Source organism: Schistocerca piceifrons, chromosome 1 (genome assembly GCF_021461385.2).
Source record: "Schistocerca piceifrons isolate TAMUIC-IGC-003096 chromosome 1, iqSchPice1.1, whole genome shotgun sequence".
In the NCBI taxonomy this organism is placed as follows: domain Eukaryota; kingdom Metazoa; phylum Arthropoda; class Insecta; order Orthoptera; family Acrididae; genus Schistocerca; species Schistocerca piceifrons.
In genome coordinates this window covers 818,299,154-818,325,399 of record NC_060138.1, presented here as the reverse complement: position 1 = coordinate 818,325,399, position 26,246 = coordinate 818,299,154, and the positions used below count along the sequence as shown (strand labels likewise).

The 26,246-nt window shown below is 40.1% G+C and overlaps 1 protein-coding gene across 6 annotated transcripts in view; it reads right to left on the bottom strand.

The window, feature by feature from the left end:
* LOC124714119 (CAP-Gly domain-containing linker protein 1) overlaps nucleotides 1-26,246 on the bottom strand; it is a 526,326-nt gene that overhangs the window by 107,364 nt on the left and 392,716 nt on the right. For 3 of the 6 annotated variants that reach the window (XM_047242995.1, XM_047242996.1, XM_047242998.1), the window contains 4 exons: nucleotides 10,089-10,157; nucleotides 6,270-6,347; nucleotides 4,478-4,630; nucleotides 3,514-3,771 (listed from right to left, as the gene is read on the bottom strand). In XM_047242995.1, coding sequence (XP_047098951.1) covers nucleotides 3,514-3,771; nucleotides 4,478-4,630; nucleotides 6,270-6,347; nucleotides 10,089-10,157 — 558 coding nt within the window. The remainder of the gene's footprint in view (nucleotides 1-3,513; nucleotides 3,772-4,477; nucleotides 4,631-6,269; nucleotides 6,348-10,088; nucleotides 10,158-26,246) is intronic. The other 3 variants (XM_047242997.1, XM_047243000.1, XM_047242999.1) reach the window with 2 other exon arrangements.

The window sequence follows — 26,246 nt, the reverse complement described above, 5'->3', positions numbered from 1 at the left end:
AATGGTTAGCATAAGAGCTTGCACAACAGCCTTGAGTAAAATTAATTGTTTGCTAATGAGTGACAAGATCAAAGAATTTAAATTTTCTATTACAGTCATCATTATCACCATCATCATCATCATATTAGTCTGGATAACCAGTTATGCCTTACTGTAGCTGTTTCATCTATCATAAATGTAAACAAAAATTATGCACAGATAATAAATGAAATCTGAAAAACCAGGACATAAAAAATTAAATTATTAGCAGAGAAAGTTTTGCAATATACTACTGTATTTCACAAAACAAAATCTTTAAACTCAGAATCTTGCAGAAAAAAGCACTGGACAAACCAGCAGAAAGGGTAACTTTAGCTGTATAGAGCAGCACACTGATACAAACACATAATGAGAGTAGTGGTGGTGGTGGTGGTGGTTCAGTTTTAAGAATATACTGGTTGGTTATAATTAAACTGATGGTGCTCCAAGTGCTGCAGTGTGGGCTGTACACATCTCAGGATGCTAAAATGTCATAAGTATGTCCATTAGTCGGCGCACTCACGGATATGCTGAAAAAAATAATAATTTCACTTTCTGCCACCAAGTAAAAATATGATGTAAGCTGTGAGAAAGTGATGTGAGTGCATGAAAAGGGGAGGAAAGATAAAAAACATGATAATGGTGATTCTGGCATATTTATTAGCATATGGTCACAAGTTACAACATGTGTTCAAAATGGTCTCCAGACTCAGCTACATGGTGTATCCATAACACAGTATGGTAGATAGCTGTTCACAACATATCTGGTGTAACCACAGCGATATGTCATTTCATGCTATCCTTCAGATTAGTAACAGTCCAGATACACATGTTCATATAGTCCCATATCAGAAGTCACATGGATTTAGGTCAAGGGATCTGGAAGGCCACACATCTTCAAATTGCCCAGAGATGATGCAATCGTTATCCGAGGTTTCTTGATGCAAATCTTTCACCTGACAAGTGACATGTGGTGTCAGCATGTCTTGCATTAAAACAGTAGCGTGGACACAGTTGTGTTCTTGCGAAGCTGGAATCACGTGTTGCACAAAGAGGCCCTTATAACATGCAGATGTCACTGTACGCCTAACAGGCCCAACAGGTGTCATCTCCTTGAAGAAAAATGGACTGAGAATGATGGAGCTTGTGAAACCACAACACTCACTCAGTAACATAAATCTGAGTGCAGTGGATGTTCCTGCTCAACATATGGTGGAACAGAACCCAATATGTGACAGTTCTGCACATTCAAGGCACCGTGCAGAGTAAAATGTGCCTCATCCATCCAAAGAATATTCCCCAGCCACATGTCATTCACTTCGATGTATGCCAAAGAATGAAGCAATGTAGCTTATCTTGGGGTTTCATTTGGTGCTCATTCTGAATCTTAGAGGGATCCCAGAGTAAAATGTGCCACAAGATTTTTTGAACTAATGACCAGGGGATAGAGAATTTCCATGACAAAGTTCAAGCACTGGCTGCAGAATTTGAGGCAGGTGCTGCATGGCTTGGTATAGCTACAGCAACTTCATCAACAACTGCTATGGGAATGAGCCACCTCCCTTTCCCTCCTGGGCCATCTCCCTCTCCCAGCCGTGCCACGTAATACAGTCACTTCACAAAAGAAATCAACAAGCATCACCAAGTGACATCAAAACATGGAACATTTCACATTCTGACTGCTTACAATGTCGTAGTTTCACCAGGTGGCAGAAAGTGGAACTATTATTTTTTCCAGTATACTTTGTGAGCACACCAATTAATAACATATTTGCAATTCTTCAGCATCCTGCCCACACTGCAGCACTCGTAACACCGTCATTTAATTATAACCACCTGGTACAAGATAATGTCATTGGTCACATTTAAGTATGTTTCCTGGAATATAACAAATATCTTTCTCAGGTTATCAGTAACTGATGTCTTAAATTTTTCCTTTAATAATATTAATATTTTTAAGTTTCAAACTTACCTAATACACAATCTAGCATGACAGCACACTAAAGGATAAAGTTAGGCTGCTTCCTCTTGCAGTTGATCTGCTGTGTCTCATAATTTCCTACAATTTGTTGTAAAAATAAAGTAAAGGGTGTACAACTTTGCTTCTGCCGTTTGCTGATAGGTGGTGACAACGGTAAGTAGAGGTCAAAAGAAACAGATCGTAGACATCAGGCAGTTAGCTTGGACCTGGGTCAACATAACCGCATTCAAACATTAGTCGATTTGTGTCTGAATCATAAAGTTGTCCTTGATAGAAAATGTCATTTGTGAGAAGTGTTACTGTTTTGTTTCAATATGAAGAAAACAGCAGCCGAGTCTCATCGAATGCTCTCACGTACGTGTGGTAATGATGCTGTTAGTGAAAGAGCGTATCGTGAGTGGTTTCAAGGCTTCAAGAACGGTGATTTTAACGTTGCAGACCAGCATAGCTGTGGAAGAGAGAATGTTTTCGAAGATGCAGAATTGGAGACATTGCTGAGCGAAGACTCGTGTCAAACGCAAGAAGAATTGGCACAATTAGTGGGAGTGACACAGCAAGCCATTTCAAAATGTCTCAAGGCTATGGGCATGATTCAGAAAGAAGGAACTTGGGTCCCGTGTGAACTGAAACCAAGACATTGGACAGTGTTTATGTGTTTGTGAACAATTGCTTCAGAATGCAAAAACAGAAGGGATTTCTGCATCGCCTTGTGACAGGGGACGAAAAATGGGTTCATTACAATAACTCTAAATGCAAAAAATCATGGGGATATCCCGGCCATGCTTCCATGTCGATGGCTAAACTGAATATTCATGGCTCCAAGACCATTCTCTGCATTTGAGGTGTTAAAACCAAGTGAAACAATAAGAGGTGCTCGTTATCAAATTCAATTAATGCATTTGAGCAGAGCATTAAAAGACAACTGGCCGCGATACAGCGGGAGGTATGATAAAGTGATTTTGCAGCACAACAACGCTCAACCCCACGTTGCAAAACAGGTGAAAACGTACTTGGAAACATTAAAATGGGAAGTCCTACCCAACTGGCCGTATTCTCCAGACATTGCTCCCTCTGACTTTCACCTGTTTAGATCAATGGCGCATGGCCTGGCTGACCAACACTTCTGATCTCATGAAGAAGTCACAAATTGTATCGATTTGTGGATTGCTTCAAAAGATGAACAATTTTTTCGACACAGGATTCATACACTGCCCAAAAGATGGGAGAAAGTAGAGGCCAGCGATGGAAAATACTTTGAATGATACATGTGCAACTAATTTGTTTCATTAAAGCCTCAAATGTTGGGGAAAAAACGGCACAAGCAAAGTTGTACATCTTGTAATTCACAAGCAAGTTTTAGTATCACTGTTTTGTATGGTTGCTCTTTGAATATAATAAGAGAAGAGAAAAAATAACAAAAGAACATCAGAGTTTTGTGAACAGGCTTTGCTAAACTTTTCATACAAATAAAAATTCAAGAAAAACATTTGGAACTCTGATGGCATTAAGCCTACCTGAAGCCGGCACTGGTGGTGGTTTTCGAAGGTTAAGATCTTTGACAGAGGAAGTAGGTGATAGTGATGCAGTAGACCGCCGAGGTGATGTTAATGCAGGTGATGAGCCTCCGTTAGTTACTCCTGGTGTCTTATCCCCTCTCTCCTCATCTACTTCCAGCAAGGGTTCACGGGTCAGTCGAGTCAACCGTGAGAACACACCTCGTTTGTTCTCACATTGGAAGTAACGGACACCAGCTACAGAACCATCATTCTTTCCTGTGCATATAAAATGTGTCTGTAATTACATTCTGTAATAAGACAGAAAATTTGCAGTTTACCATATGAGAGATCTCATTTGCTTTCCCTTTTGTAACAGTTTCTACATGAAATTTTATATTATGGAACTGACATGCTGATAACAATGACAATGAATGTAAAAAGCACACATTGTCAGTAATTATTAATTATGGATATTAATTAGTTCAATTAGAAGAAGAAAAAGTCGCTCAAAATGATACATTGGCAATTCAGTCATAATTCACATGTGGCATTGTCTCCTCTTCAACTTTGGAAAACTAAAATATTGCTCCACATTGTCACTTTATTTCAAATTCGTTTATAAAGTTAAACATACCAGTCAAAGTCATAAAAGTGAAGGATGTCATTTATGTATATAAAATATAGTTTTAAAGGAAATTATGTGTGAAGAAGTTTCCAGTACACAGAATCAACACAGAACTCAGTTCTCAGAATGTGAGGATATATGCAGTCTGGTGAAATGCCATCGAAACTCTAAACAAAAACTCTGTGATGTATCAGTTACTAATGTAGCTTAAAGAACATTATAAAAGATTCACATCTAAAATAAATAATTAATTAATTTAAAAAAGCTCTTCAAAGGTATTACTGTGTTCCATTCTTTACATTAATTGCTGCAGAATAAACATACAAGTGAGATAGTGTTAAAAATTTTATAACTTACCAACTGGTTCATCAAGAACAATTCCTGCCCATTCTCCAGGAGCAAACTGTGTTTCACCGATATATGCAATCTGTCCAGGTTTTGTTCCACCAACCCATATCCGATCACCAATAATGAAACTGTCAGTGTCTTCAGTCAGTACGATGCTAGCATCTTTAATTCAATGCAAGGAAATGAAAAATTACATTTTAAAAAAGTCACTTCTCATATAAATAAATATTAAAGATCAAAATTCACTGTTCAACTGAAATTTTTTGGCCATGTACAATGTCTGTCAGAAGAGTTAAAGAATGTCTTTCAAGCACACACTTCAAGAAACCTGACAGACCAATAAAGATTTAAGACACAGACTGACATTGGTCTTTATATTATCAGTACATTACTAATATACTCATATTATATTTTCCTAAAACCTAAATTTTTCTACCTACTACCATCACTAATATGATATATAATACAGATCACAAAAAGGGGGAAAAAGAGGAAAAAACACATTGTGATAGAAAAGTTTTATAAAATCCAGTAATTACTTCTTAAAAACCTTATAGCATGTAAAATCTGACATTCAATATTACTATAAATGTGGACTGAAATCTAAAGAGCCTAAAGCATATAATATCTGTCAGACAGTATTCAACAACCAACAAATAGAAGTAAGAAGTTATATCTTTCCCGTCATCAGATTTAAACCCTAACTTTCTTCTGTTAATTGAATTTCAAATAAATATACAAATCTGCAGTTCTTCTAGGCAAGTCATAGTCATACCAGTAAGTGAATAGTGGTATCATTATTATATTCTAAAGTAGCAACTTCTGAAAACAGTCTGTATTTGTGATTATATCCTGTATTAAACCACAATGTTCTTTGCAATTGTTTTAAATCTTGGTAAATTACACAAATGCTGCAAGACAATATTTTAAAAATTCTAAACACACATTTCACTCCAAGATTATTTTCCAATAACTACAGGTAAACTTCATTTTACCTTGTTTACTGGATACCACAGGAACAACCACGACTGGTTTTTGTATCAGAAAATTATGAAAGTTTTACACTATGGATGTCTTGGTGAAAATAGTTAGTAGCCAAATGCCCCCAATGAGCATTGAAAAAATGTGCTTTTTGTTCGGTTGGTTGATTTGACTGCATAAAAGTAACATCTGGGCTGTAGCTGTACAACACTGTAACATTAATTCAGTGTTGTATGTTTCGGACTCAGATTGAACTAAGCAAAGAGACTAGGATGACTTTTATGTTTCTGAGCAAAACATTATGTAATACAGTTTATATTCATGCATGGAAATGTTTCAATTGGATATTTTTGTAACACTTCTAAATGTAGGAAACGAGAAAGCAATATCCCACTATTTAGGGACCACCTCAGATTTCACTACTGTGATAAGATCTGAAACAGGGTTTATTTAGCTTCTTGAAACCAAATGAGAAGCTGCGTAAGCAAAATATGCAGAAAATTTGACATGAAAGCTGCTGAAGTGGTATCAAACGGAAATGCTGGGACACACATGACATTCATAACAAGGAAAAAGTAAAACTACTGAATATTTTCTCTATATTATTTCCTTGTACCTAGGCAGCAAATTTAAAATTCGTTATATTATTAAGAGAGACTAATTATTATCTGATTTGCAGCTGTGTCACTGGTATAAAATATATGACCGCCAACTTCTGTATTATTTGTATTACAACATGACATGTAAGACCTATTTTATGAGTCAGTACTTGACCCCACTAGTAATTAATGATACAAGCACACATTACAAAAATACATACCTGATGAACGTCTGATGCCTGCTTCACTGAGCCTGCGCACATCAATATGACACTCCGCAGAGGAAGAGACTGGTGCGTCTAGCAAGTAACATGCAACACAACTGGTAACAAAGCACAAGCAGAAACACAGCCCAGAAGGTAACCAGATAAAAGCAGAGGCATGCTGAGTCCCAACATAGATAATACAGTGATCAAAAGCTTTTACTAAGTGAAATATATTTGCTTACACACAGGTCAAAACACTGTAACAAATAACAAATAAATAGCAGAAGAAAAATGATACTTGAGCACACTGCTCTTTGTGAAGTATCCCATGCAACTTCTGGAACAACATTTAATCCCACATTATAGTATTTCATTCAGTTCTCATTCAGAACTGAACTCTTTTGGGTGTTTCTCTTCAAATAATGTAGCATTCACTGCTTTGAGATTATAGATATTCAATAATAATAAATGAGAACGCATGCTATCCATAACGTATGTAGAACAGTCTACTGGAAACAACTTCAAAGATAAATGTTTGCTTATCATTTCACACATATATTATTATACAATAAACTATGAAAGCATAGGCATGAACTGGAAGAAGGTAGAACCAATAACAACCTACAGATGTAGTTGCAAGCACTATTTTCAATTTCATCCTTAGCTATCATATTCAGTGAGATGTATTGATATAGAATCAGTGTGAACATGATTAAACAACACATAAAGTGAGAAGAGGTAAAGCAATTAGAAATTATATGAATGATAAAGGAATGGGTATAGAGATGAACAGAGGACAGGCCCACTGCTCAATGAACTCTTTTCAGTGTCACACTTCACACTTAGTACTCCCATCCATTTGTAACCCCCAAGATCACAGGTGAGAATAACATACTGTAAGCAGTAACCCAAATATAGGTCACACCATGTACAGAGAGAATTACAGTGAAGTGTAATAAAGTATTAAGGATTATCAGGCACATACTTCTCAACTAAAATACAGGACTCCTTTTCGAATATGAAAATAAGATGTGCAACTTCGTTGAAAACTGAAATATTCTTGTGTGCAAAAGAATAGCACAATATCAGAAAATTGCATCAGCTGATGACAAAATGAAGTGATAACAAAATGAAATAAATATTATGAAAGCCATTTCCTCTGTCCCATTAAGAAATTTATTGATGATGACTGGGAGTACAAAAGTTCAAAACTTTTGAATATCAGAGCCAAAGTGCCAAGCAAAGCATAGACAGTATGTATTATCTCAATGTTTCGGTAACTGAAAGACACAGAGATGTTACTAAATGTTGTTGCACCACAGAAATTTTAAAATTCCACATTATATACATGAGAATGGAAAAAACCTAAACCGGAGGCTAAGAACATGTGCAGAGAGCAGAACAAGTCAAAATCACAATGCCTCATGGACAAATGGATGCATGGATAAATGAGTTCAGTAGCTGGTATGTGGATATCATTTCTTTTCACAAATAACACAGGGAATATGGAAAGAAATCACACTTGCAAGTAACATTACACCTACTTTATAAGATACTGCACTACACGCATACTAGCACTTAGATCACAAGCAACAGCAAGACATTCATGACACTAAAATTGTGAAATAAATCACAACATTGCAGAAAATAAAGTGCAAGCAACAACATTACCAAAAAGCCCATACACTTGCAAGAAAGTACACAGTCCTTAAGATCTCCTTACTCTGTGTTTCCATATCCATTGTCAACCACTTATTACAGTCTCACTTTTGACACACGCAACAGGCACACACATGCTGGCACTGTATTCTATGGCTCATACTGGTGAAGCTCTCAAAGCTAAAGTTCTATTTCCTATACAAATTACTTCAAACCCTTACTCGTGAAATTGCATGCTACTTACATTTGCCAGAAGAGTTATAACACTAATGTAATATTCAAAACAAAAAAGTCTATTCATAAAAGGTGCAATTCAGACAGTGAAGTACTAATGTACAAGTTGTATGCAAATGTACTGCCTGACAAAAAATGTGAAGCACATGGTCGGATGTCAATGTAATTTTGTATACATACACAACATTGTTGAATATCTAAGTGATTAGAGTGACAGGTAAAACGGCAAACAGAGTGCATTAGTATTGTTCGTGTTTAGTGCTGGTACCAGGCTTGAAAGGGGTGTGACAGCATCAGATGTTGAGTGATCACTGTGAAGGTCACAGGAAAGTCATTTACTCTTGAGATAGTGTTAACAGAACCTCACAGAGTTTGAAAAGGACCTATTTTTATAATATAATAATATTGATTACAGTGGCAACCTGAGTTGAAGTCCTGTTGTTTCAATGTTTTGGAGACACACGGCTGTGTTACTCTTGACGTCAAGGTCTGGGGAGCCATCAAGTATGACTTCAGTTTCCAGGTGATAGCAATTGAGGGAACTCTGACAGCACAAATATATGTCATGGGCAAACTGCATCCTCACATGTTACCTCTCATGTGTTAGTATTGTGGTGTCAATTTTCAACAGAATAATGCTTGTTCGCATATGCCACATGTCTCTATGAACTGTCTGTGTGCTGGGGGGGTTGGGGTTGGGTTGTTTGGGAAAGGAGACCAGACAGCGAGGTCATCGGTCTCATCGGATTAGGGAATGATGGGGAAGAAAGTCGGCCGTGCCCTTTCAAAGGAACCATCCCGGCATTTGCCTGGAGCGATTTAGGGAAATCACGGAAAGCCTAAATCAGGATGGCCGGACGCGGGATTGAACCATCGTCCTCCCGAATGCGAGTCCAGTGTCTAACCACTGCGCCACCTCGCTCGGTCTGTGTGCTGCTGAGTTATTTTAATGCCCTGCAAGATCCCCTGATCTGTCTCCAATAAAAAATGTACAGACCTGCTCAGACATCAACTCTCTCCCACAGTCCATATCCAGGGTATCGAGGAACAGTTACAATAGTTGTGAACCAGCTTGTCTCAGAAGAGGATACAGTGGCTTTATGACACACTTCCCAACAGTGCAAGCATCCAGACCAGAGGGTGTGTAACATCATACTGATAAATTCTTTGTAAATCTGATTCGATATTGTTATCACTGAAATAATATCACATACCCTCTCAACTCATGAAGTTTCTCCATTTACTCCTCCCCTTCTGGATGCTTCACTTTTTTGTCAGGCAGTGTAATTATTATAGACCCCACAGTGGCTTGTATATTACTTTGCAAATGGGCAAAAATTACAGGATATAAGTGGAGAAGGAATTTCCATATACCAATATGAATCATCTCTGGTACCCATATTGGCTACTTCCAAATCACAAATATTTTATAAATAAATATTATTAAATGCCTTTTTAATGGACTGCATGCCAGTCTTAACTTTTAATACTAGGCATTTCAGATCCATCTTTATCAGGCATTAAGAGTCATTCATGTTTTCCACACTGAGCAAGGTAGAGTAGTGGATAAGATATTGGGCTCTTATTCTGCTTCAAGTGTTCTGTGGTTTGTCCAAAGCACTAGGACGGTTCCTTTGATACATGCGCGGTCAATTTAAATCCCCAGCATTGCAGAACCTGAACTTGTGTTCTACCTCTAATGACTATTGTGGTAAACTGTTATGTTCATTTCCTTTTATCATTTTCTCCAAAGATTGCCAAGTACAGTCATTAATGATTTGCAAGTTATGTAATGCACAGAGGTCTGGCTTTGCATGAATGTTGTTCATGTGTGAATACTCTACAATTTTTATTTATTTATTTGGTAGATGTAAAATGTAGATACGTAGTGTGGAGAGAAAGAAATGATGGGAAAATATTGACCTATGTAGACATACATACCAGTCAGTCTCTTCCTTGGTACGTCATCACTGACTTTTCTTGGCTGCACAGAAGGGTCCGAACTGCCATCTGGAGACAAGCAATAGCCATGCAACATTCCAAGCAAGTAACAGGGAATCTCACACAAAAACTTATTTTCAAAAAGCACTCAGCATTCAAAATTGGTTAAAGTAAATAAGGAACACTGTAACACTTTACTCACAAAACATCAGAAATAACAAGGATTAAAAGCCTCAGTTTGTGACTTTCAAGCTACAGCTTTCAACATGAGAGCTGCAAAAATTTTCAACAGTTTGTTTTCATAATGCAACTGATCTCAAAAGAATAACAACTTGTACTTCAATTATTCTATGGAGCTGTTGTCTGGAAGGAATATTTGCTATGTTATAGGAATCCACATCTTACCTAAAGTCTGTAAAATTAGTTGAAATCATGTTAATTTTCTTCTCTTTAAATCATTTCAAAAAATGTTGGCACCTTTAATGTCTTCAAAAGAAGAAAATAAAACATTTGCTTACACTAGCTCTCTATAAAGAAATTTGACAGACAGACAACCATCACGAAAATTTCATTATTTTCACTAAAAAGCTATATTTATGGTGTTTATAATTTGTAACAGTAGTGTGACTGTGTTGCTGTTTCCAGTAATAAACCTAATAATCATAGTATAGACATGGTTCTCAAAATGCCTATTTTCGATAACATAGCAAAACAGCAATATAACAATATTATGAGAAAGAAAGTTGCCACTCACCATATAGCAGAGGTGCTGAGTTGCAGATAGGCACAACAAAAAGATTTTCACACTTAAAACTTTTGGCCAATGGCCTTTGTCAACAGTTCAGTTGCCTGAGACTGCAGTTGTGTGTGTGAGTTGCATTTGCGTGAGTGTGTGTGCGCATATATGTGTATTGACAAAGGCCACTGGACGAAAGCTTTAAGTGTGAAAATCTTTTTGTTGTGCCTATCTGCGACTCAGCATCTCTGCTATATAGTGAGTGGCAACTTTCCTTCTCATAATATTGTTACATTCCATCCCGGATTTTTTTATTGTTTGATTTTTGCAAAACAGCAATATGTTTTGTCTGAGCAGGTAACTAATAAAAATGAAAAGGGTGATTAACAATTTTGTGATTCTACATGTGGGAAATATTTCAAAACACTGAAATCACCCAACAATGTTACAGGGCAAATAATTTATATTATTAGTGGTTTCATTTGAGAACAATAGTTTCACTTTGAAGCCCTAGTCTGTGGTTAAATTATTCTCCACCACACCTTTTTCCCTAGCAGTATTGGTGCAGTAATATCTACAGGATACCCTCCATAAGAGAGCTATTGCCAGAGAGGGTTTGTGTCGCGCCATGAGGTATGCTTGCATTGCTCACATGGTACGAGCATTATTTATGGCATTTGAAGATTGGGGTTCGTGTCTTTTTCTCACAATCCCTATGGAGGCAATATGTAGGGGTTTGTAATATATTCCTAGAATCATCATTTAAATCCGGTTCTTGGAACTTTGTTAGTAAGTTTCTTGTGATAGTTTCTGTCTGTCTTCAAGGGTCTGCCAGTTCAGTTCTTCCACCATCTCTATGACACTCTCCTGCAGATCAACCAAACCTGTGACCATTTGCACTGCCCTTCTCCATATACATTCAAAATCTCTTGCCAGTCCCATTTCGTAAGAGTCCCACATACTTGAATAATATTCTAGGATGAGTTACAAAAGTGGTTTGGGAGCATTTTCCTTTGTAGACTTAGTGCATTTCCCTAGTTTCTTACCAACTAACCAAACTCTGCTATCTGCTCTACCCACAAACGAGCCTATGTGCTAGTTCCATTTCATGTCCCTACTAAGTGTTACACCCAGGTATTTGTGTGAGTTTACAGGTTGTGTGAGTTTACAGGCTCCAACTGTGACTCACTGACATTATATTCATAGGATACTATGTATTTTGTTGATGAGAATTATCATTCAATTCAACACAAGTTTTTCACAGAAGCCTGTTATTCCTTCAAACACTATTTCATATCCAAGCACAGCCTCATAGTGACTATTGAAGATGTGTAACATTTTGACGAAACAAAATTCCATTTTATTAATTGCATATCATCCATTTAGAATATGTTCTTTACGTAGCCACTAATTTGTAGCAACTGGTAAAACTGTAGATTTGTGATAAGGATTCAGTTATTATTGTTCTTCATAGTGGCTACACATGGGTTAAAAAAGACCGTCCTTTATTAAAATTTGTGCAGTTATTATTTACATATTTAATCATATTCCTGCTCCAAGTCAAATAGTGGAGAATAAGAGGGCAGCCATACATATATCTCACAGAGAACATGTCATGAGCTAGTGAAGAGCAGTTAACAAGCACTACATCAACACCTTCCAGAGGGAACCTTGGGCTGATTTCAGTTCCCTTTACCCCCTCACTCAAAGCTGAAAGAATTTTTCAAGTTCCTCCACCCCATATTTTTTTAATGTACGTAAAATTATGTTTCACTAAGGATTTGTGTTCCTAAACAGTAATTTATACAAGATAAACAGATGAAATGAGATTTTATTAGAAATCGTAATATGGTGAGATTAATACAAACGACGTATTTCCACACAGGCTTATTGTTTGTAAATACAGTTAATGCCAGTAAGAAAAGTAGCCTATACAAATCAACTGTGTGTTTAAACACCTGAGTGAAACAGAACTCTTAGCATCATTTTGTGAATCCAGTGCCAATTCCAAACTGACATTCTGTACAATGACACATGTATGGCAGTAGCTCCAACACTATTTTTCTCCATTTTAATCCATGGCAAGGCCAGGTATGTATTCTGAATCTCAAAGCTGGTGGGCTGTCTTGAGTTACAACCTAAGTTCTTCCAGCTCATGGTCTGCATTACTATTATACTGCCTATGATCTTTCAGTAGCTCAAGACGCGTCCACCTCCTCCCCTCTACCATTGCTCTCCCGCGAAGCTACGAAGGTCGCAAAAGCGGATCTTAAAAGGTGAACGTGAATGACTCATGACGACAAATCCGAATTGTTCAGTCGAAAAGGTCGTGAACACAAACAGTGTGTAGCATCTCAGACTGCGTCTTCCTCGAGGAATGTCCTCAGAAAGCTGTATTTTTTATGACATGTGTCTGTTCTCAGTGATGTGTTTAGAGGTAGGACAATTTGACTACCGGCCGTCGTGACCGTGCGGTTCTAGACGCTTCAGTCCGGAACCGCGCTGCTGCTACGGTCGCAGGTTCGAATCCTGCCTCGGGCATGGATGTGTGTGATATCCTTAGGTTAGTTAGGTTTAAGTAGTTCTAAGTTTAGGGGACTGATGAACTCAGATGTTAAGTCCCATAGTGCTTAGAGCCATTTGAACAATTTGACTAAGGACATTGAGTTTTTTTTAACTTCCGGTTTTAAAGAAGATAGCTTAAAAAGACGGGTTAAATGTTTATTTCCTTATTCATAGTACCAGTTGATGGACGCCACGATTGTGGTGTAGTATTGATAATTCTAGAAGAAATGGCAATCCACAATTATTTCGTTTCTGAAATATTTACTTGCCCAATAGCTATCTTTCAAACTCCACCAATTTCATCATCGATGAAAGTAAATTACAGCCTAAGGAACTTGCAGACCATCTCGAAAATCAAAGAAACTAGACTTTTTCTGTGGCTTTCGGACGCTGCTACGCCTGAGATGTGTGTATATCAATAGTTTTTCATATAAGGTACCTCAGTACGTCTGTTTTTCAAGACATTGAATTGAATTTCAGCAACGAGTTGCATGTTGTTTACGGTGTAGTAGTAATTTTCCCTATCGGACAGTAAAGCTGCCGACACTGGTGGACAAATATTTCAAGGGAATAGAAAACATGACTACTGTTCTTTGCTAGGCCTACATCTATATCTACATTCATACTTCACAACCGACCAAATGATACATTGCAAAAAGTTGTAGAGTTGTCTTCCATGTAAGTATTTAGAACCTGTCTATTGCTTAATTACCCTGAACTTCAATAAGGAACTACGTATTTTGATGTCGACTACTAGTGTTTGATTTTTTTTGTAACTATCGTTATTTATTTGGTAAAATCTCACTGCTTACTGTGCCATGTTTATCAACGAGCGCTGGTCTCAAAATAGGAGTCCTGCATTGTTATCCCGCACAAGGGGTTCCACTGCCTTCGATCTACTTGTTAATCAAGCATCAAATCTGTTTCTTCTATTGTCTTAGGCTTACAATCCGTCTGGCAGAAGGACATGTACTCTTTCTTCGTGTTTTGGTTGTGCCCGGCGAGCATTTTTAAATTTCGCAAAATGTCCAGCATTTTATACTACAGTATATAAATTTAAAACTATATTTAAAAGTGTTAACTGATTTTTGTTAGTTTTACTGAATTTATATAAAAATTGTGTAAGTTCTTCACCTGCAAAATGCCTGCTTGTATTAAATATTTCTCCTGTCTTTTAGGGCTAAGAAATGAAAGAGGAAGCCGCCTGGTAGAATTTTGCACAGAGCATAACTTAATCATAGCTAACGCTTGGTTCAAGAATCATGAAAGAAGGTTGTACACATGGAAGAACCCTGGAGATACTAAAAGGTTTCAGATAGATTATATAATGGTAAGACAGAGATTTAGGAACCAGGTTTTAAATTGTAAGACATTTCCAGTGGCAGATGTCGACTCTGACCACAATCTATTGGTTACGAACTGTAGATTAAAACTGAAGAAACTGCAAAAAGGTGGGAATTTAAGGAGATGGGACCTGGACAAACTGAAAGAACCAGAGGTTGTACAGTTTCAGGGAGAGCATAAGGGAACAATTGACAGGAATGGGGGAAAGAAATACAGTAGAAGAAGAATGGGTAGCTTTGAGGGATGAAATAGTGAAGGCAGCAGAGGATCAAGTAGGTAAAAAGACGTGGGCTAGTAGAAATCCTTGGGTAACAGAAGATACATTGAATTTAATTGATGAAAGGAGAAAATACAAAAATGCAGTAAATGAACCAGGCAAAAAGAAATACAAACGTCTCAAAAATGAGATCAACAGGAAGTGCAAAAGGGCTAAGCAGGGATGGCTAGACGACAAATCTAAGGCTGTAGAGGCTTATCTCACTAGGGGTAATATAGATACCGCCTACAGGAAAATTAAAGAGACCTTTGGAGAAAAGAGAACCACTTGCATGAACATCAAGAGCTCAGGTGGAAACCCAGTTCTAAGTAAAGAAGGGAAAGCAGAAAGGTGGAAGGAGTATATAGAGTATAGAGTATACAGGGGCGATGTTCTTGAGAACAATATTACGGAAATGGAAGAGAATGTAGATGAAGATGAAATGGGAAATATGATACTGCATGAAGAGTTTGACAGAGCAGTGAAAGACCTAAGTCGAAACAAGGCCCCGGGAGTAGACAACATTCCATTAGAACTACTGACAGCCTTGGGAGAGCCAGTCCTGACAAAACTCTACCATCTGGTGAGCAAGCTGTATGAGACAGGCGAAATTCCCTCAGACTTCAAGAACAATATAATAATTCCAATCCCAAAACAAACAGGTGTTGACAGATGTGAAAATTACCGAACTATCAGTTTAATAAGTCACAGCTGGAAAATACTAACGCAAATTCTTTACAGACGAATGGAAAAGCTGGTAGAAGCCGATCTCGCGGAAGATCAGTTTGGATTCCGTAGAAATGTTGGAACACGTGAGGCAATACTGACCCTAAGACTTATCGTAGAAGAAAGATTAAGGAAAGGCAAACCTACGTTTCTAGCATTTGTAGACCTAGAGAAAGCTTTTGACAATGTTGACTGGAATACTCTCTTTCAAATTCTGAAGGTGGCAGGGGTAAAATACAGGGAGCGAAAGGCTATTTACAATTTATATAGAAACCAGGTGGCAGTTATAAGAGTCGAGGGACATGAAAGGGAAGCAGTGGTTGGGAAGGGAGTGAGACAGCGTTGTAGCCTGTCCCCGATGCTATTCAATCTGTATATTGAGCAAGAAGTAAAGGAAACAAAAGAAAAGTTCGGAGTAGGCATTAAAATCCGTGGAGAGGAAATAAAAACTTTGAGGTTCGCCGATGACATTGTAATTCTGTCAGAGACAGCAGAGGGCTTGGAAGAGCAGTTGAACGACAGTGTCTTGAAAGGAGGATATAAGATGAACATCAACAAAAGCAAAACGAGGATAATGGAATGTAGTCGAATTAAGTGATGCTAAGGGAATTAGATTAGGAAATGAGACACTTAAAGTAGTGAAGGAGTTTTCTTATTTGGGGAGAAAAATAACTGATGATGGTCGAAGTAGAGAGGATATAAAATGTAGACTGGCAATGGTAAGGAAAGCGTTTCTGAAGAAGAGAAATTTGTTAACATCGAGTATTTATTTAAGTGTCAGGAAGTCGTTTCTGAAAGTATTTGTATGGAGTGTAGCCATGTATGGAAGTGAAACATGGACGATAAATAGTTTAGACAAGAAGAGAATAGAAGCTTTTGAAATGTGGTGCTACAGAAGAATGCTGAAGATTAAATGGGTAGATCACATAACTAATGAGGAGGTATTGAACAGAACTGGGGAGAAGAGGAGCTTGTGGCACAACTTGACTAGAAGGAGGGATCGGTTGGTAGGACATGTTCTGAGGCATCAAGGGATCACCAATTTAGTACTAGAGGGCAGCGTGGATTGTAAAAATCGTAGAGAGAGACCAAGAGGTGAATTCACCAAGCAGATTCAGAAGGATGTAGGCTGCAGTAGGTACGGGGAGAGGAAGAAGCTTGCACATGATAGAGTAGCATGGAGAGCTGCATCAAACCAGTCTCAGGACTGAATACCACAACAACAACAATGTCTTTTAGGTCGTACTTTAAATTTTTTCCAACTGGTGACTCTATATGCGGACATGTTTGCCATTGTGAATGAAAACCTGAAAAGAACCCCCGAGCTGCACGTACTTATTCCACTCACAGGTCATTATAAACACCCCTTCACTCAATGACACACAGGAGGGATTTAGAATTTAGCGCAGGATTTTGGTGATCAGACATGGAGCGACACCCCTCGAAACTCTGCCGCCCAAATTCTAGCGATCACACTTTCTTCCATTCAGTAGCCTGTTGAGGGACGTACAGTGAACATCTTTAATAATTCAAAAATTATTCTAGACAATAAACTGCGATTTTCAGTATACGAGAATACATACTTTATTGTTCAGTTAATGCTATCAACTTGATAAGCGTATTTTTTTTAAGTGAATGGCTTACGGTGTCCATCCCCTGATGCTATGTCTAAATAGCAATGGAGGAATTCGAGAAAATATATGTGGGAAGTAATAATAGGCAAAGAAGTAAGTATTTTTCTGTACATTTAAAGCAGGAACAATTTTAATAACCAAGGTGTTGAAACAAAATATACTTTGTAAGCGGGATTGTGCTTTTTTATGTATGTTATTACATCATTCAGTGGCTTGCAATAATATGAGTGCGCATGTACGCTGTTTCGGCATACTTCGGCGTGAAATTTATAATGTTTCACGCGTAAGCGGCCTATTTGAGAAGAGTGCTTCATTACGAACATTGACCTGCATTATACATGCGTACTCATGTTGTTGCAAGCCAATGAATGATATAATAACATACATAAAAAAGCATAATCCCGCTTTCAAAATACACTCCTGGAAATTGAAATAAGAACACCGTGAATTCATTGTCCCAGGAAGGGGAAACTTTATTGACACATTCCTGGGGTCAGATACATCACATGATCACACTGACAGAACCACAGGCACATAGACACAGGCAACAGAGCATGCACAATGTCGGCACTAGTACAGTGTATATCCACCTTTCGCAGCAATGCAGGCTGCTATTCTCCCATGGAGACGATCGTAGAGATGCTGGATGTAGTCCTGTGGAACGGCTTGCCATGCCATTTCCACCTGGCGCCTCAGTTGGACCAGCGTTCGTGCTGGACGTGCAGACCGCGTGAGACGACGCTTCATCCAGTCCCAAACATGCTCAATGGGGGACAGATCCGGAGATCTTGCTGGCCAGGGTAGTTGACTTACACCTTCTAGAGCACGTTGGGTGGCACGGGATACATGTGGACGTGCATTGTCCTGTCGGAACAGCAAGTTCCCTTGCCGGTCTAGGAATGGTAGAACGATGGGTTCGATGACGGTTTGGATGTACCGTGCACTATTCAGTGTCCCCTCGACGATCACCAGTGGTGTACGGCCAGTGTAGGAGATCGCTCCCCACACCATGATGCCGGGTGTTGGCCCTGTGTGCCTCGGTCGTATGCAGTCCTGATTGTGGCGCTCACCTGCACGGCGCCAAACACGCATACGACCATCATTGGCACCAAGGCAGAAGCGACTCTCATCGCTGAAGACGACACGTCTCCATTCGTCCCTCCATTCACGCCTGTCGCGACACCACTGGAGGCGGGCTGCACGATGTTGGGGCGTGAGCGGAAGACGGCCTAACGGTGTGCGGGACTGTAGCCCAGCTTCATGGAGACGGTTGCGAATGGTCCTCGCCGATACCCCAGGAGCAACAGTGTCCCTAATTTGCTGGGAAGTGGCGGTGCGGTCCCCTACGGCACTGCGTAGGATCCTACGGTCTTGGCGTGCATCCGTGCGTCGCTGCGGTCCGGTCCCAGGTCGACGGGCACGTGCACCTTCCGCCGACCACTGGCGACAACATCGATGTACTGTGGAGACCTCACGCCCCACGTGTTGAGCAATTCGGCGGTACGTCCACCCGGCCTCCCGCATGCCCACTATACGCCCTCGCTCAAAGTCCGTCAACTGCACATACGGTTCACGTCCACGCTGTCGCGGCATGCTACCAGTGTTAAAGACTGCGATGGAGCTCCGTATGCCACGGCAAACTGGCTGACACTGACGGCGGCGGTGCACAGATGCTGCGCAGCTAGCGCCATTCGACGGCCAACACCGCGGTTCCTGGTGTGTCCGCTGTGCCGTGCGTGTGATCATTGCTTGTACAGCCCTCTCGCAGTGTCCGGAGCAAGTATGGTGGGTCTGACACACCGGTGTCAATGTGTTCTTTTTTCCATTTCCAGGAGTGTATTTTCTCGAAGTCTCGAACCCTACATTGATATAGCTTCAAAACCACACTTCATTTGAAAATAGTTCTCTAGTTAGAGCACAGGCTGCGCAGTATATTGTATGTTCTATCGTGATATTCTCGTTTCGATAGCGCAAATTATTTTGCAGTTTTTTTAACAGCTTGCGAATTTCCAAGTTTTCCTTGAAATCAGACAGAATCCTTAAACAAAAACATAAAAGTTATTTTCCGCTCTTCGATGAAGGTTGCAGTTCAGCTAGCTTCTGTGAAAGAGGATCATTTTGTTTTAAGGATACCTTCAAAACAGTGACATTTCTTATGACTCAGACCGTTAATTTTTAAAAGTGTGAAGTATGCGTTTTCTCGCTTACGAAACAATAAATGTCTGATATCGAACACAGTGACAATTCTGTTTCACTAAATATGGCGTACCACCCGTAACACAGCACTGTGTATGCGTACCAACCTACGGGATGATGTCAGCTTTATCATGTAGAAACTTGGTTTTAAATTTCGTAACCGAGATATTAATGGAAGAAATTAAATAAAGCCAGCAGCAGGGCCGAAATTCCATGCTTTTAAAGCATGGCAACATACGGTTTTGCGACGCTGTGATTGCTATAGCGTGAGAACACCAAATTTCAGACATTAACCTCCTACCACGATCGGCTCCCACCATCCTAGAGGTATAGCATGAGTTTTACGGCTCTGAGCACTATGGGACTTAACATCTATGGTCATCAGTCCCCTAGAACTTAGAACTACTTAAACCTAACTAACCTAAGGACATCACACAACACCCAGTCATCACGAAGCAGAGTAAAAATCCCTGACCCCGCCGGGAATCGAACCTGGGAACCCGGGCGCATGAGTTTTATCACCGCACTATACGCTACGCTATAAAGAAAATCAGGTATCAGCTTGACTTGCGCTACAATCTGTTCATGTGGCTTTGTGGGGTAAACGTGATGTGTGTGGTTCATTCAAATGGGTAAAATGGAATATTGAGCCGCCATAAAATTCTTTGTTTGGGGGCATGTTATCGCCTACGGAATCGTGTCCAAAGTTAATTCGATTTACAAGTAAACGAGTACTTTGATTTTCACAATTAGGAAAAGAGCGGCTGAGAGTCATCGTGATCATAATTATCCATCTGATAACCAAAGTGGTATTAAAACTGCTGCTATAGATTAGCACACGGAATGATATCGGACTATTAGTGATTAAAGGTGTATGAACAATCTCACGCCATGAACATATTGTACGCTGATTAAAAGCAAACGTAAAAACGGATTCCTGAGAAACATTTGGACCATTTTAAAATGTGTATCAAACAATTCATGCCGAGAACGAAGCACTGGGTGGTGATGTTTGGTTCACGGGTCTATAAAGCGGAAAGTCTACTTCATCCGCCGGAAATGTTCTAGCCCGTTTTGTGTGATACAAAAGAGATTCTCCTCATTTATTAGCTTTCAAAGGGTTGTCTAACACGCGACGAATACTACAGAGGTCTTCTGGGCACATGGGTGAAAAAGAAATACGTGGAAAGATGCTGGAATTGTCAATTTACAATAAGTGCCTGGCAGAAGGTTAGTCGAACCACATTTAGATTATTTTCTACCGCTCCGCTCCGCTCCACTCCGAACAGCGCGCGGTAAAAAACAACACTTAAATCTCTCCTTGCGAGCTCTGATTTCTCTTATTTTATTACTTTGATTATTTCTTCTTATGTAGGGAGCCATCAACAAACTATTTCCGCATTCGAAGGAGAAGGTCGGTGATAAAAACTTCGTGGAAAGATCCCGGCGCAAAGAAAAATGCAAAAAATAACGCTCTTATTTCAATGCTTGCCACCCCAACTCTCTTATCACATCCGCGACAGTCTTCTCCCATTTCGCGATAGTAAAAAAGGGAAAAAAGAACAAAAAAAAATCTTTGGATGTTCTCCGTCAATCCTGTCTGATACAGACCCCATACTGCGCAACAATACTCAGAAGAGGACGGGCAAGTATAGTGTAGGCAGTCTCCTTGCGAACAATCTAAGAGGGCTCCTTAAATTGTCTAGTTAAGTCGTTTATTAGGCACAGCAGAGGGCCTATAACACTTCCTTGGGGAGCGCCAAATATTACATCTGTTTCATTCTACGACTTCCCGTCAGTTGCTACGAACTGTGACCCTTCTGACAGGAAATCACGAATTTAGTCACTCAACTGGCACGATTCTCCATAGGCACGCAATTTCGTTAGAAATCACTTGTGAGGAACGGTATCAAAAGCCTTCTGGAAATCTATTCAGATCCACTGTCGACAGCACTCAATATTTTGTGTGAATAAAGAGCTAATAATAGTTGTTTTTCACAAGAACGATATTTTCTGAATCCGTGCTAACTATATGTCAACACAGTCTTTTCTTCGAGGTCATTCATAAAGTTCGAACATATTATATGTCCCAAAATCCAACTGCAAATCGACATCAGTGATATGGGTTTTCCTTACTTGAATATTAGTGTGATCTGTGCGACTTTCCACTCATTAGATACGGATCTTCCGTGGAGGGAGTGGCTGTATATGACTGACAAATATGGAGCTGTTGTATCAGCATACTCTGGAAGGAACCTTATCGATATGCCATCTGGACCGGAAGATTTGCCTTTATTAAGTGCTATACCGAGGATATCTACTTCTAAGTTGCTCATGTTGGCAGGTGTTCTTGATTCGAATCCTGGAATATTTACTTCGTCTTCTTTGGCGAAGGAATTTCGGAAAACCGTGTTTATAACTACGCTTCAGTGACAATGTCATCGATAACATTACCACTGCTATCGCGCAGTGAAAGTGTTGATTGTGTCTTGCCGCTGGTGCACTTTACATAGACCAGAATCTCTTTGGGTTTTCTCCCAGATTTCAAGAAAAATTTCCCTCTCAGAAACTGTTAAAAGAACCTCGTATTGAAATTTACGCTAAGTTTCGAGCTTCGGTAGAATATCGTCAATTTTGCAGATTTTTGCGTTCTTTTGAATTTGGCATTTTTTTCCGTTGCTTCAGCAACAGTGTTCTGAGCTGTTTTGCGTACTATGAGGGATCAGTGCCGAATCTAACCCACAAGCTGGTCTATGCTTACATACTTAATTTGGAAGGAGTGGAGACTGTTCCTTAGGAAAGCCTCACAAGAAGTTTTATCTGCTTCTTTAAATATATATATTTTTGCCTTTATTTTTGGTACCGTTACTCAGTAGATCGTGATCTTGCGGCCACTAGTCTCTGTATCCGTCAAGATGCTCCCTATCTGCTCAGGATTATTTATTGCTACGAGGTCAAATATGTTTCCGCAAGTATTTACACTTCGAGTGGGTTCCTGAAGTAATGCGGGGAAAGAATTTAGTACGATTTCGGACGATGTTTTACGCCTACCACCGAATTTAAACATATATTTTTGCCAACATATCGAGGGTAGACTGAAATCACCACCCCATGTAATTGTATGAGCGGGGTACCTACTTGAAAGGAGACTCACGTTTTCTTTGGACTATACAGCAACTGTATTGTATGAGTCGGGGGTCAGTAAAAGAAACCAATTATTAATACATCCCGGTGGTCAAGTATAACCTTTATACACACTAGCTCGCAGGAACTAACTACTTCAATTTCACTACACGATAAACGGCTTGTAACAGTAAAAAATACTCCACCAATAAGTGTATTTAATCTACCCTTTCCGAACACAACAAGGCCTGTTTGAAAAAATTTCGGCCGAACTTACCTCCGCCAACTTTCAGTAACTAAATCAGTGAATAAAAAATATTGACCAGGTTTATCATGTTCTAACTTCCGCATACTCGCACATATAAAAAAGTCGTGGTTGGAAAACTTGAGGAGTCTAATGACATTATGGCAGTAGTAGATGCAAATTTTACAAACTTCTGAGGGGTAGTTAAATGAAAGTGAGAAATACGGAAAAAAGTAAGTAAACTGTTTATTATTACAAAAATAATCGCCATAACTGTTAATACATTCATAACACAGTGAGACAAAACGGTTAATGGCTTCATCGGAAAATATTTGCAGTTGGCTTCGGAACCATGTTGTACCTAGGCGTGCAACTATTCGTCCGAAGCAGATCGACGGCCAAGAACGTCTTTCTTCAGGGTTCCAAACATATGGCAATTGCATGGGAGAGGTAGGGACTTTATGGGGCAGTCGTCATGAAACTGCGGCCCGAATGGAGTGTTCGTGCAGCCCATGGTTCTCCGCCCTTTTTTATAACAACACGCTTCTAGCAACTAACAGCTGAGAGCAAAAACTTCAACTAGCGTTAAGAGCTTCTTAAGACTGTATTTTTCTTGCTGAGTAACAAACAAAAATACTTATGGAGACAGTAATATTTTGAAATTTGCTTAATTTTAATTGACGTTGGTGTATTCGGCCGCCAGTAAAGTTTTCCGGTTACGTCGGGGGCAGGGCGGTTAAATACAAGTGAGAGCGGGGGATATTTTATTGTCTGTCGTCCAATGCTGACAACTCAGAGCATGCGCAGCTGGCATCGATCAGTTGCTATGGCATAAATGGGAAACGGAAGCAACATGGATGCACATTATAGAGATGGTTATCTTCAAAAGTGGTAAATGTTCGTAGCAAGTGATACGTAATCAAATTGAGGCTGTTGCAATGCGATGCAATGAGTTAAAGAGAAATGTATTCAAGACATTAAGTAAAGATCTGTGATTTGGGTCTCATTTTCTAATTACTGTTATTAATTAGTACAACATGCTAATTATGTAGGTTACCAATTAATAGAAGGTCCGTGGACGAAGGTGTGAGAAAGTGGCCAGGACGGGAAAAGTGGCCACTGATTACTTTTTGCCCTAAACGGCGGTGCTGCCTGCCGAGAAGTGGTCAGACTACTACGTCTTTTAGCGTACAAATGTAGTTGCTTGTTATTTATTTCAATTTGACACTTTCTTCTGTGGATGACTAATGCCCACATAGCGTCCGATCGCGAGAAGTGGACACACTACTCGTCGGAAAAAGTGACCTGAGTGTTCACCCCAGAAAGAACTGCTTCCAAAAAACACGCATAATACAACAGGCAATATTGACTTCTAAACACTTTTATACCGAAAGCTATCACCCGCCATTCTACCCCTTTGTGGCACTTTTGAATTAATTAAGTTATACTACTTAAAATCGTCTTGTGTTCTGTTATTTTGGCCTGATGCAAGAGTCCGATTGAAAACTGTCTGCTGCAGTCGTTTGGTGTTCTTCCAGATAGTAGTGCGTGGAGATGCCTTGAAAATATCTCCGTTAATCAGGAAAACAAACATAGGATCCTGGTCGCAGTACCCGCTTAGGTACGGAAAACTGGTCACTGTGCAAGCCTTCAGAAAAGTGCATGTAATTGCAATACATTATTTTCTTTTACACTTCGGTGTGGTACCTTGTAATATGTAGACTCAAAATGTAAAAGTGGTAAGCTTTTATCAGTAACCACAGCTTGGTGAAAACAATTTCTCTTTGAGTGGCTATGTAACGCCCCCCGCCCTCTTCCAATGCGGACAAAGCTGTCGCCCTACAATGTCAGCATTGGCTCTTAAGTAAAAAAGTTTGACGACCACTGGTAGGAGGATGTGTAAGGGCTTCCCAACGAAACTTCTGCAGCGTACTCGAAGCAACGCCGGTAACATGTGGGAGGGCCCACAAACATTTTTCCGTGGAGGCATTGACAGTCTTGTCTCACAGTGAGCCGGCCGGAGTGGCCGTGCAGTTTTAGGCGCTATAGTCTAGAGCCGAGCGACCGCTACGGTCGCAGGTTCGAATCCTGCCTCGGGCATGGATGTGTGTGATGTCCTTAGGTTAGTTAGGTTTAATTACTTCTAAGTTCTAGGCGACTGATGACCTCAGGAGTTAAGTCGCATAGTTGGCTCTGAGCACTATGGGACTTAACATCTATGGTCATCAGTCCCCTAGAACTTAGAACTACTTAAACCTAACTAACCTAAGGACATCACACACATCCATGCCCGAGGCAGGATTCGAACCTGCGACCGTAGCAGTCGCGCGGCTCCGGACTGAGCGCCTAGAACCGCTAGACCACCGCGGCCGGCAGTCGCATAGTTCTCAGAGCCATTTTCCTCACAGTGAAATATATGTATTAACAGCTACGGCGATTACTTTTGCCTCTTACAGAACCGCGCATCAAGGACGGAATATACTCAGGAGAGAACGCTGAATGTTGAACAAAGCGCATTGACCTAAGGGGAACCACGTCGAAACGTAAGTATGGTGCAGTTTAAAAATGGTTCAAATGGCTCTGAGTAGTATGGGGCTTAACATCGGAGGTCATCAGTCCCCTAGAACTTAGAACTACTTAAACCTAACTAACCTAAGGACATCACACACATCCATGCCCGAGGCAGGATTCGAACCTGCGACCGTAGCGGTCGCGCGGTTCCAGAACGGTGCAGTTGTTCACAGCCCGACCTGGACTTTGTACCTCGAGTTACTGTCTCGCTGAAGAGTAACATAGCAACGAGCCAACCGGTAACGGGTCTGCGGATAAACCAGAGTGGCGGAAGAGGTCAGACAGGCATCGCAGGCCGTTCTTCCGGGTGCGCCAAGGCCAGCAGGGACGCACGGACTGTCCTGTGCTGGCGAAGCCACGCGACGCCGTGATGTCATTCTCTCCGCTATCTACGAGCCGACAACGGGCCCTTTCTTCCAGCACTGTACACACGAGTAAGCTGTAGTGGTAATTTTGCTGACGCACACAACTCGAACAAAAAAAGTGTAGTGTTCTATGACTGCAATATCAATGCGTCACCGTCCATTCATTACAAGTGCTTGGGTCTAACAACTTGTAAGGATATGAATTACGAAATGAAATGATAATTTAAGCACAGTTTTAGGCAGAGCAGGTGGCAGACTTAGATGCTTTGGTAGGATACTGGCAAATGCAATCAGTATACAAATGCAATTGCTTACAAAACACCCGTGCGACCCAGTTTAGAAGAATGCTCGACTGTGTGGGACCCATACAAAACAAGACTAAGAGCGGGACACTGACC